The 11510-nt window shown below is 42.2% G+C and overlaps 1 protein-coding gene across 1 annotated transcript in view; it reads left to right on the top strand.

Moving 5' to 3' along the window:
* The window catches only part of LOC147156941 (glutamate receptor ionotropic, NMDA 2C-like), a 36558-nt gene that overhangs the window by 442 nt on the left and 24606 nt on the right, over window positions 1-11510 (top strand). The window contains exons 1-3 of the mRNA XM_086064881.1: window positions 1-86; window positions 9726-10083; window positions 11006-11104. The exon at window positions 1-86 is cut by the window's left edge and continues 442 nt beyond it. Coding sequence (XP_085921007.1) covers window positions 9742-10083; window positions 11006-11104 — 441 coding nt within the window. The 5' untranslated portion in view covers window positions 1-86; window positions 9726-9741. The remainder of the gene's footprint in view (window positions 87-9725; window positions 10084-11005; window positions 11105-11510) is intronic.

Genomic DNA, 11510 nt, shown 5'->3' with positions numbered 1-11510 from the left:
AAGTCCAACCTCGGACCATCTCGGAAGGGATCGACTTTGGGAATGGAGTGTCGGGAGTTAGTGCTGGATGGCCGCGGGAAGCCCAGGTCAGTGTGCGCACACACGCACACACACTGTACCCAGTTTCACCTAACCTTTATTGAAAAGTGAATACACGTATAAATGATGTACCTTCTGACTTCTACTGGAAGATCATGTAATTGTTTTGCCTGTCACGATATGTCATAGATAGATTTGGACCAATTTAGAGAAATTGGATCATCTCTCACAGCACACTGGTTGTAATCACTGCTGTTGACACTTAATTTGTTGCTGAGGAGAACGCACACAATTACCCCTCCCCTCCCTCCCGACATCATGTTAACTGATGAATGACACGCTTACACCATTTCACGCATGTATCTGTTGTCCCACTCAGCTTATTGATTTGCCCAACAGCCCTCATTTTTCTACATTATCGGCCACTCGCTCCAGACGTGTCACATTGCACTACCGATGCACTCGCATCGGTTGCGGACAGATGGTGATTAAAAAAAAGACAACATATACTAAAAATAGAGATGAACTTGTGAACGGAGTGGAGCTATTGTTTCTATAACATTTTTGACAGTAGAGGGCGTCTACGAGGCACTTCGGTGCTGATCGTTCTTATTGAAGCCGATTTTTTTTTACTATGTTTCACGTTTTAGTCATCAAACTTTGCTGCCATTTTGATGAAAACTGAAATGATTGGAAGTTCACTAAGTTCAGTGTTGCGCATCTGGCTTGTGTTTGTGGTACAAATTTGGTAGGGAGTTATGGCCACTTCAAATCAAAATAAGTTAGGACTTGCTTCTTTTTTTGTAGATCACGATAGACTTGCCTACCAAATTTTTATTTGCAAAGTCAAACAGATTCAGGGGCTGAATTAAGAAATATATACTGTAATTAAGTTTATATAGTTGTGCTATCAACTCTGTCAAGATTCAATCCTAAAATGGTTTACATTGTGGTGTTATCATCCGTAGTTCAAATTTGGTTTAAAAAAAAAGAAGTCTGCAAAATCTAAAAATCTAATTGTTCATTGAAGAAAATGGCTTTAAAAATAGTGGCACTAAATCAAAATAGCAGATTTCCTGTGTATTTTCAAGCAAAAGTGTTTTTTTTTTGGGTGTGGTTCTACTCTTGACATACAAAATACTTGCCCAACAAATTTCACACATTACATTCTTAAAAATGCTGGCTCAAGAATAACCCGTTATGGTAAATAAATAAATTATAAATTGGGCCAACTGCTATTTGGGGTCAATTTGACCCAAATTTCTACCAGTAGTTTAAAAAATATATAAATCAACCCATTTTTGGGGGGTACAAAACAACCCCAATAATGTGGGTCAAAGTATTGGGTCAGTCCATTTTTTTACCAAATCTATTTTTTGACGGCGCAGTATTAATGGTGTAACTTTTCCCAAAATTGACACTGAGCCTTTTTTTTGTTTAGTTTTTTATGTTGGTGAATATTTGCCCTAAAATAAACATTTGAATGATTTATTTATTCATGCGTGTATTTATTTATTTATTTAACTAATTCATTAGTATGCAACAGGTCAGTCTAAGGGTTATCACAGGGTCCTTGCAATTTTTTTTTTTAGCCCAGGTCTGACAAAAAAGGTTAAATAATACAATTTCTGCCATGTTATTATTCTTTTACATCTACCTCACTGTACATGCTTTAAAAAGAATCAATTGAAAACTCATCAGCAGGAAGAATGAATAAATCCCCATAAGATTGATACGTCTCTAAGTATGACAGCAGCACTCTTACTGTCAATTTTCTTTTGAGTGTCAGGAAGCCAATTGTCCCCTCAAAGTCACTCATCTTGCGCATCCGCCAACGATTTCCTGTAAAGCTGTCAAATCGTCATGAGCGGAAGCCCCCCCCCCCCCCCCCTCTGCCCCCCTCTACCCCCCCCCCCCCCACCACCACACACACACAGCGGGGTAAGGGTGGGGTATAGCGCAGCAGGCGCTTAAATGCTAATTGTGATAAATGCGCGTGGCAGCAGACGTTGTATGTTTGTAATAAGCTGAGGGGTTTGGCAGCACATTCGAATATTCAAATTTTGAGACAATTTGTACGCAGATGTTAGCTGTGATTGCTAACGAGTGTATGTCTATGGGGTATTGTCATACAGCAATTTGTTAAAAGGATATTAACTCATTGTAGTAACTTAGTGGTTCTTTTATCTATTATGCTCGAGTCGTTGTACTACTAATAACAACCAAAAGACTGCATATTCTCATCTGAATTTGTTACTCGATGTCAGAAAGATCGAGCCTTTTCTGCTGGATGCGGAAGAAGGTCTAATCTGTCCAAAATGGTTTCTACTCTTATACTGTCTTTCCTTTTGAGGGGGGCCGGCCTAGCCCATGTGACAATGTGAGACCTGATGGTCTTAACCGTTTTCAACTCCAGGGTGACAGTTGTTTCATCAAGGGCGGTGGGGGGGGCGTGTCACTGTAGGCAGATGGGAAGCTGATGAGTAGAGTGACTTCAGCGATAACTCACAATGGCGGGCAAAATGTAAACCACAACTAAAAAGTAGACCACAACAAAACGTCCAGCGGATAGTGCACGGTCGAAAACGAGAGTAAATCTTGACTTGGCATTTACCCGCTTCCGAGCCCTGAAAGAGCGGCTTGGGCTGAAAAGTGACTCAAAGTTGGCCCGCTTGCTATTGGACAGGTAAGTGCCAAATAGAAAAGAAAATGTTAGCTTGTTGGTTTAGCGACATGCTAGGCGAGGTCGCATTGGCAAGGGTAACTCGGCATTATAGAACGAGGGTCGAACTTTTCTTATATCCTTATATTTACACATGGTAATAAGTGAAGCTAAGCTAAAAGGCGTTTTGAGCTATTATCCGTGTCGGTGATCGCCGGTGCACAGATACCTCGTCACTCATTCTCATTCACAGTTGAGAGTTGCTTGGCTGAGTGCGGTCAGAGGCAAGGGGCGTGAACGTTGAGCTCGTATGGGTTGAACCATGGGAGGGGTCCGTTTTGAATTGTTTGTTTACAAACAGAAATGGTCAAAACTCCGGACTTCTCCTTTAAAAGGCCTAATCTAACATCAACATTAGTAATAATATAATCACAAAATCCTCAAAATGAAAAGTTAGCCTGTGTAGTACCTCTTCTTCCAATTGGAGCTCAGTTGGATGAATTTACTCATAGAAGTTCGTCAAAGTACGAGCACTGGAATTCGCTCCAAAATGGCTGACTTCCTGTTAAAAAAAATTTTTTTACCATGGGTCCTCGAGACTTTTTCTTATGATAGACTTGTCCACCCAATTTCATGTCAATTGGTGAAGTTGGTGACGAATACGAACCCTTGAGTTTGTCTGAGTACATGCCCTGGAATTGGCCCCAAAATTATTTATGCAAACCAAAATGGCCTTCAATTTGAAGAATGGATCCCGAAGCCAGCTGGGATAGGCTCCAGCAACCCCCGCGACCCTTGTGAGGACAAGCGGTACAGAAAATGGATGGATGGATGGATGGACTTTCTTTGTGTGTAATCTTATGACAGACTCATCCACTTAAATTTGTGTCCATCTGGTAGTGGGAATTTAACTTCCCAGGGAGCTCTACTGAGTGAGTTGGGATGGGGGGGGGGGGGGGGGGCTTGTGTTTGCCACGGAATAAAAATATATCTGCGGTTTGAATTACAAGTTTGAAGTAGACAGCTAGATCAGCTACTTCCCATCATCTACTCTATGTAGTCCATTTTTATGTGGAATGTTGAGATTTGCATATGAATTCTTCGACGTGTATGATCTTGCTGTGAAGCCTTCATCTCCCACCAAGTCATTAAGCAGTTGAGCCAATTTAGGAGGGAGATATGTCAAACCCCCCCCCAGTCCACGCAACCAGAATTCCCATATGGCATTACCGACAAAAACACTCCCAGGGAGTCTAAGGCCAATTTGAACATAAACCGTAATGACTGTCACGACGTAGTCATAAATAATACCACGTTCAGGTGTTTTAACCCCGATCATAAATTGCTTGGCAATATTGGACTCAGTGCTGCAGCCTGTGGCTGAACGGTGTACTGCGGCCTCCATAAACAGCAAAACAGTGGTACCTTGACTTTCAACTTTAATTTGTGACCAATTTAATTGTATATCAAATCAGCATTCCCTCTTGAAAGGAATCAAAATGACATTAATCGAACCCAGCCCCCGAAAACCAACATTTATTATTTCCTCTTTTTAATCAACAAAATTAGCATTATCGTAACGACTCTCCTTGCCCATACGCAAGGACACTAGAGTACCATTTTTTTAGAGTTACTCCATTTTTGTCCCCTTTTCTCGAACGGCAAAGGTACGGTTCACACGCCGCACGTTGATAAATCTCCGGCGACGATGGCGATGGTAGCGCTCATCCCGTCAAGCAGATCCTCTCCGCTCATTTCCTCTGCCTACCCTCCGGGGACTCAGCATGAGGACTCCATCACATCGCAGCTTAGCGCGTAAACGACTTGACTGCTGTGTAGTGCGGCGGCGTGCAGTGTGTGTCCCCCACGAGGCGCTTACTGAACACGTCTGCTGGCATTTCCCTCCAACAGGTTGTCACGACGTAAGAACAGGGGGCTGGAAAGGCCACTGCAGCTGAATTACTAGAATTCAGAGTTTTATGGTGAGTTATCAAAGTTTGCCGCCATGTTCTGCGCAGACGCAAAGGTGAAAACTTCAATGCCTCGCAATCTAGTGTCCCCTAACTGTCTTGTACATGGAGCTCAAATTTAGTTGTAATCAGAGAAAATGTCTAGGGCAGGTTTGTCTTTGAAATGGCCAAATGTGCCCTAAAATGGCAGCTTCCAACCAAAATGGCTGTCTCAGAGCTAAGCCTACCACATTCCAGTTTAGGTCATGGGTTCTTGAGACTTTTTTGTGGGTCTCCCCATGATAGATTAGGGCCAGTGAAGAGAAAAAAAAAAAAAAAGGTTGGCAGGATTCTGACTTTAAAGTTAGAATTCAGACTTTAAAGTCAGAATTCCCACTTTATTCTCAGAATTCTGACTTTTTGACTTCCCCCACAATTCATAGCTCTACGTCCCAAAGTCAGAATTCTCACTTTAAAGTCAGAATTCTCACTAAAGTCAGAATTCTGAGAATAAAGTGGGAATTCTCACTAAAGTCAGAATTCTGAGAATAAAGTCAGAATTCTGACTTTAAAGTCTGAATTCTGAGAATAAAGTCAGAATTCTCACTAAAGTCAGAATTCTGAGAATAAAGTGGCAATCCTGCCAACCCTTTTTTGCCCCTCTTAATTGGCCCTAAACCTCTTCCGTACCTGTCTACCAAATCTCATGTTGCAAAGTGAAAACTGGCTTCGTGGGCTGAATTTTCAAAAACTCCCCAGTGAGGCTACAAGGCCATTTTAACATTGTGCCATCTTCGCATTTGATTAACGATTTGATTCATCACAAATCTTTGTTTGCATCCGATTAAACACCCGCAATGGCATCCTTTCTATGCCGCAATCTCTCTGTTACAATACCGCTTATCCATAGAGGGCCTTTGACAAGCACACACACGAGGCAGTAATCTGCATCATCTCGCAAAGATTAAACTGTTAAAGGAACACTCGATGCGCTCGCCGGCTTTGCGCTCGCCTCCCCCAGTCAGCATTTATTTGCTTATTCTTATTACACTGGCAAATACCAATCCTTATCTGTGAATTCATCCCTCACGGGAATACAGTGGTGCCTTGAATTACTTTTTGATTGACATTGTGCTGCTCCTTTTCTACAACTGCTGCAGTAATTAATATGAATCATTCTTTGCAGAGGATAAAGAATATATGCCTACGAGTACTGTTATCAGTATACATGTTCTGGTTCACCATGTGCTGCAATAATGATGAGCTCATCTCAAAGTGCTTAAAAGTTTATCCGCTAATTTTGCAATCTAGGCCGGTTATATAAATGGAATACATAGGTTAATTGTACTTTCTGCTATCGAGCAGAAGTGCATTGAATTGCTCTATCCTTTTTATTTTTCAATAAAGAAGGGTTCGGTAAGAAACTGGTGGGGTTCAGTGCTAGGGGTGTGCCCAAAAAATCGATTCTCATAAGAATCGTGATTCTCATTTAGTATGATTTAGAATGGATTTTAAATGTCACAAAATCGATTTTATTTAAATTATTTTATACTGTCTTGCCTTTATTGGGAGCGCTGTTCGTGTACATGATTTGGCCACTTAGGGGCAGTGTCGTTCCTCGCATTCTGCTACACTGTTAGAGAGTAGAAGGAAAAAGTCACGATCAAGTTATGCCAATAAAAGTTGTTGTTTTTTTGCAGCGTAGGAAGAGCATATGCCTGTGAGAAATGTTAACATGCTTCTCTGTATACATTCCTGAAGCGTTTTGTATGAATAGCCGTTCTTTTGAGTGATAAAAGTGCCACGAGTAGCGCGCTAATTAGCATGAGCAAGACTGGAGTAGATCATGACGATTCTTTGAAGCAGAAGTCATTGTAAATCAAATCATTTTCAGTCAAAAATAGTTCTGAACCGAAAATCGATTCTGAATCGAATCGCAGGCCCAAAAATCGGAATCGAATTGCGAGCCAGTCAAAGATTCCCACCCTGATCTAATCGCATGAACCAAAGAAATTGCAAAATCAAAATTCTACATAGAGACTAAAACCAAAACAAAACTAAAGGCTCCTTCTCCTTCCCTCCTTCCCGAGCGTGACCCCCAGAGCTGATCTCGCAGCTAATAACCGGCGCTTTGTTTTTCGCGCTGCGCACCTCAAAGCCCGCAAGCATCAAAACCTTATTAAGATGAATGATTGATAGGCCGCCAACAGTAGCGAGGACGTGCTTAACCCGCTCGGCTGTTGCTTTGAATCAAAGCGGGGGATGCGTTGTTAATTATCCCAGAGGTCTCTGATGGCCGCGGACGCTGCCGACACTTCGGCGGACTATCAAAGTAGTCGACGGCGAGTCTTTATTGGTTATGAGAGGGCCCACCTGCACTATATTAGAAAAGTGGCGCTGCATCAAAGCTATTGATTGGCAAAGGAAAGATCTTCAAAAGACTTTCGGGTAGCGAGCATGCAAAATGGGGATGGCGTCACATGACCAGTGGTCAAATACACGATGATTCATTTCCATCAAGCACAGTCCATTCATGCACAATTGCGGTGCCAAGGTTGGCGGCAGGCTAACGCAAGGGCATCGCTCGACAGCACAGTGTGCCGATTAGCAGATAGAGAAGGGTCACTTCCTAAACAGGAAGAACGCCAACTTGTCCGTCTATAACACGCAAGGTGAGAAAGTAGCCCGGGGCTCGTTAGGGTTAATTTGTCCGGCTCGTCACGCTTTCCCCGGGAGTCCTTTCACATCAGCTCGGGTCGAAATCGTTAACATTCATGAGGAAAGCGCCACTCGATTGGCCCGTCAACGACTTAGCCCTAAGTTTGACCTCTTGAATATTTAATGAGCCGCCCTGTCCTGCATAGCAAGCGTCAAGTCAAAGATCCGGGAGAAAACGCCTCGGGATTGTTAAGTCACTCTTATGTAATCGATGATGTCACATTTGGATTTGGGCATTTGTGCGTTGGCGACACGACATGGTTAACGCATCCTCATATTCAGAGTTTAAAGGTAATTTCTTGAACTGAAACTTATTTCTGCGAAGCTCTTCAAGGTAGGTCCCATAGACAAACTAGGGCCGGGTTATACGTTAGTATTCTAACCTCTAACGTTACTTGTGTAAGCAAGACACACGCGGAAGATTTAGTTGAACACTCTTTGCAGCGTTGAAACGTTTGATTCGTGGAATCGATTAGATTACAAACATTTGCCGATAGTGCCCGGACACAAAATAACGGACATTCTTGCGTCTTCTGTATTTTCGGCTTTTATTGGTTGCTGTGTGCATTTATCAATTGTGAATTTGGTCGGTGACGTCTTGGGAATACTATGTATACTGCCTAAAATAAGATTTATGCTTTTTCTTTTTTCTTTTTTTGAGCTTTTTCCAATTTTAATTGTTTTTCCCCCCTTCACTTGTCGTTAAAGCAATTTACATTATTCTCCAGATACTATTTTTCAAGCAAGTAGTTCTTCTCCTCCCTCCATTTAAGAAACTCGGGGCGCTAATTAGCAAACCGCCAGACTTCTCTTTCTTGTCTGCCTCTAATGGTCGTTGTTATTTTTCGTGTTTCTCGGACGGTTGTGACTGTGAAGACAAATTCCTTGTGCTTCACATACTTGGCCATTAAATCAGATTCTGATGGCGATTAACTGGCATAAAGATCCAGAGAAATTAAATGTGATGTAAAAAAATATTTCCTCTTGACCAAAAAAATACATCACATTTGTCAACACACATTTGTAAACATGATCCTGAATAAATGAATTTTACATAATTAAATGTGTCACGCTAAGTGGATCAGCTGGTCCAAATGTCTGCTGTCACACGGCTGCACCTGAACTAAGCATCAAAAGCACGATTCAGCAGATCCTTTGGAGAGTGATAAAGCTGTACCCGTACCAATTTCAGGTTGGTGAGCATTGAAGTGTACTCTAAAATTGACACATACAACACAGGAGAGTTAAACATTGCACATTTAAACACCAAAGTATTCAACCAAGCCATATAATTTCATCTAACGATAGTCTGCTAGCTTAATGCTAACATATAATACAAAAAGCCATAGGCAGAGTAACTGAAATTAGCATAGATGTCACGGTCATTACAAACCTTCAACTCACTGCTACTTTAACACATTTCCGGAGCTAACACACACAAAGAGAGCACACAACAGTAATCACAGGCGTAAGTTCTCTTTGCTCTGTGGGAACAAAGACGATTACTGGAGCTCAGTGTGAGACCTTCTCTGCCTTTTCTTGTTCTTATTTACGCTACCTCCGGAGACCTCAGTACTCCCCAGCATGTTGAACACAACATTGTACTACAAAGGTATAAACTCTGTATTCAGACATATCAATTAAACAAAAAAAAAGTTGAAAAAAATGTCAATTAAAAACCTGCAAATGATAAACTGCAATATAGCGGGCAACGCCGTATTTGGTCAATGATGTCACCCACCGATGGAGGATCAACGACCCGCCGCTCGGCTCGTCTGTCACCCGTGTAGATGCGTGGCGATGGAATGATGATCACTACCATGACACCGGGGGCAGGATTAAGGCGGATTACATGAGCCAACACACACTGACAAGACACACATACAAATTTGTAGTGTGTGAACAAATACATAGTTACTTCGATTTTTCAGGTATCAGTAATTTAATGGAGTATTTATTTTTCTGCTTACTCTCTCAACCCTTGTACTTGTGTACTTTAACTAGTCTGTACTTTTACACAAAGTTGAATCGGTACTTCTGCTTTTACCAGTCTTTTCCTACAAAAGTATCTTTGCTTCTACTCAAATACAGTGTGAGTACACCCCCCCCCCCCTGAGTTTTCTGCAAACATTTAAAACAGTGCTAAAATTATGATACAGAAGGGCAAAAGTGTGAATTGAGGTTAAAAATATTAATATTTTAACATAATGATGCCTCACTGCCGTATGGTGTTCCTCAGGGTTCAATTTTGGGGCCCCTTCAATTTTCATTGTATTTGCTGACTCAGAGGCAATCGAGCTTTTAAAGTGCTCTATAAATGAACTTGAGTTGAGTTGAGTTGTGTCCTGTCCACACAGGAAGTAGGGCGCCAACATGGCCACTCCAAGGGGAAACCCTCCACCTTCTCCCTGGCCCCCGCTCTTCCTCATCCTCCTCATCGCATCCCCGGGACCCCTGCACGCCCGGCCCCTCCTACTGCACTCGTCCATCAACGTGGCGGTGGTGTTCAGCGGCTCCAGCTATCAGAGCGAGGTGCGAGGCCGGCTGAGCGGCGAGAACTTTGTGGACCTGCCCGTGGTGGTGAGCCCCGTGACGGTGCTGGTCAACGACACCAACCCGCGAGACCTGCTCACCCGCCTCTGCGACACCATGGCGACAGAGAAGCTGCACGGCGTGGTGTTTGAGGATGATGTCGGATCGGGTGCCAGCACACAGGTGAGATTTGACTTATTGGGTTATTGGTTTTATGTTACATGCTGAGTCATCAAATTACATGTCATGATCTTTTAGTTACATAGTTCGGGGCTGAATTTTCCATCTGAACCAATTATTGGTGGTCACATAAAGCAATTTCAAGAGTCAGCAAACTTTGGTTAAATGCACTGCGCGACATTTTTTGTGCGTCGACATGCCTACCGAATTTAACATGCCTAATGGAAACTTGCTTTGGGGGGGCGGAATTTTCCATGGTTTCCAGAGGGAGTTGAAGCCAATTATTGGTGGTCATGTAGCAATTTAAAGAGTCAACAAACTTTGACTCCAAACACAATGATGAAAATTTCACACCTTTGTCTAGTGTTCAGGTTTCAAATTTGGTTCCAATCGGAGAAAAGCTCTTGGAGTAATTGCTCTTGGAAGCCTTGAATGGCCCCCGAAAAGGTCCAAAATCGTCCCAAAATGGCAGCGTCAAACCAAGATGGCCGACTTATCGTGTCTTTTCAGGCATAACTTCATGATCCTTTTTTTCGTCGGTTAACTCATAATAGACATGCCTACCGAATTTAACTCATTCAGTGCCATTGACGGCTATACACGTCGAAGATCCATTTGTAACTTGGTTAGCATTGAATGAGTTAATATGTGAAAACGTCCACATTAAAGCACAGCAGCCTTTGTCAGCTCCTTTTACCCATGCTAAATGTTGTGAAATGTAAACTTCCAAACATCCTCCTTACCATCTGTTTTACTGAAATGCGAAACCGTCCCCGTTCGCTGCCTTTTACTGGCGCACTGCAACTTTTATTTGTCATCAATCAGCCATTTTTATAGAGCGCTGTGGAGGACAGTGCCATTGAGGGAATTGATCCACGGGCGAGATTCATTGACATCATTTAAAACTTTTTGGGGTGGTCTTCAGGTGACCGAGGTGGCGCAAATCCTGGACTTTCTGTCAACGCAGACGGCGCTGCCCATCGTGGGCATCAGCGGCGGCTCGGCGGTGGTCATCCCGTACAAGGTAAGCTAGCACTCTTGAGCTTTTTTGTTTTATAGCAGTTTTGTTACTTTTTTTTTTTTAAGAATTCTTCTTTCTTTTTTAAATTAGTCTAAAATTTCAAAGGTACACAAACAAATGACTATTTGTTCCTAGCAGCAGAAAATGTACCTTTGAAAGTCCAACATTTGAACATTTCAGTTTTGATATTTTTCCATCGTATAGTACTTTTTTCCTTCCCGTTCAAAGCATCAAGCAAAAAATTCACTCTGTTATCCACTGATCTCAGGTTTCAAATGAATGTTTCTGAACAAGGTAAGGGCTTTAAAATAGGGCTTAAGCCAGGTTTATGTTTTCAAGCAAGGTCTAGCCTTTTAAATTGTGGTTTCAATTTTAAAAAAAATTGTGATTTAACTCATAGTTATGGTTT

The sequence above is a fragment of the Leptonotus elevatus genome, chromosome 20 (genome assembly GCF_054856555.1).
Source record: "Leptonotus elevatus isolate MCC_2025b chromosome 20, RoL_Lele_1.0, whole genome shotgun sequence".
NCBI classification, from domain to species: domain Eukaryota; kingdom Metazoa; phylum Chordata; class Actinopteri; order Syngnathiformes; family Syngnathidae; genus Leptonotus; species Leptonotus elevatus.
The sequence above is the reverse complement of the archived record's forward strand: the minus strand, read 5'-3'. Positions and strand labels throughout refer to the sequence as shown.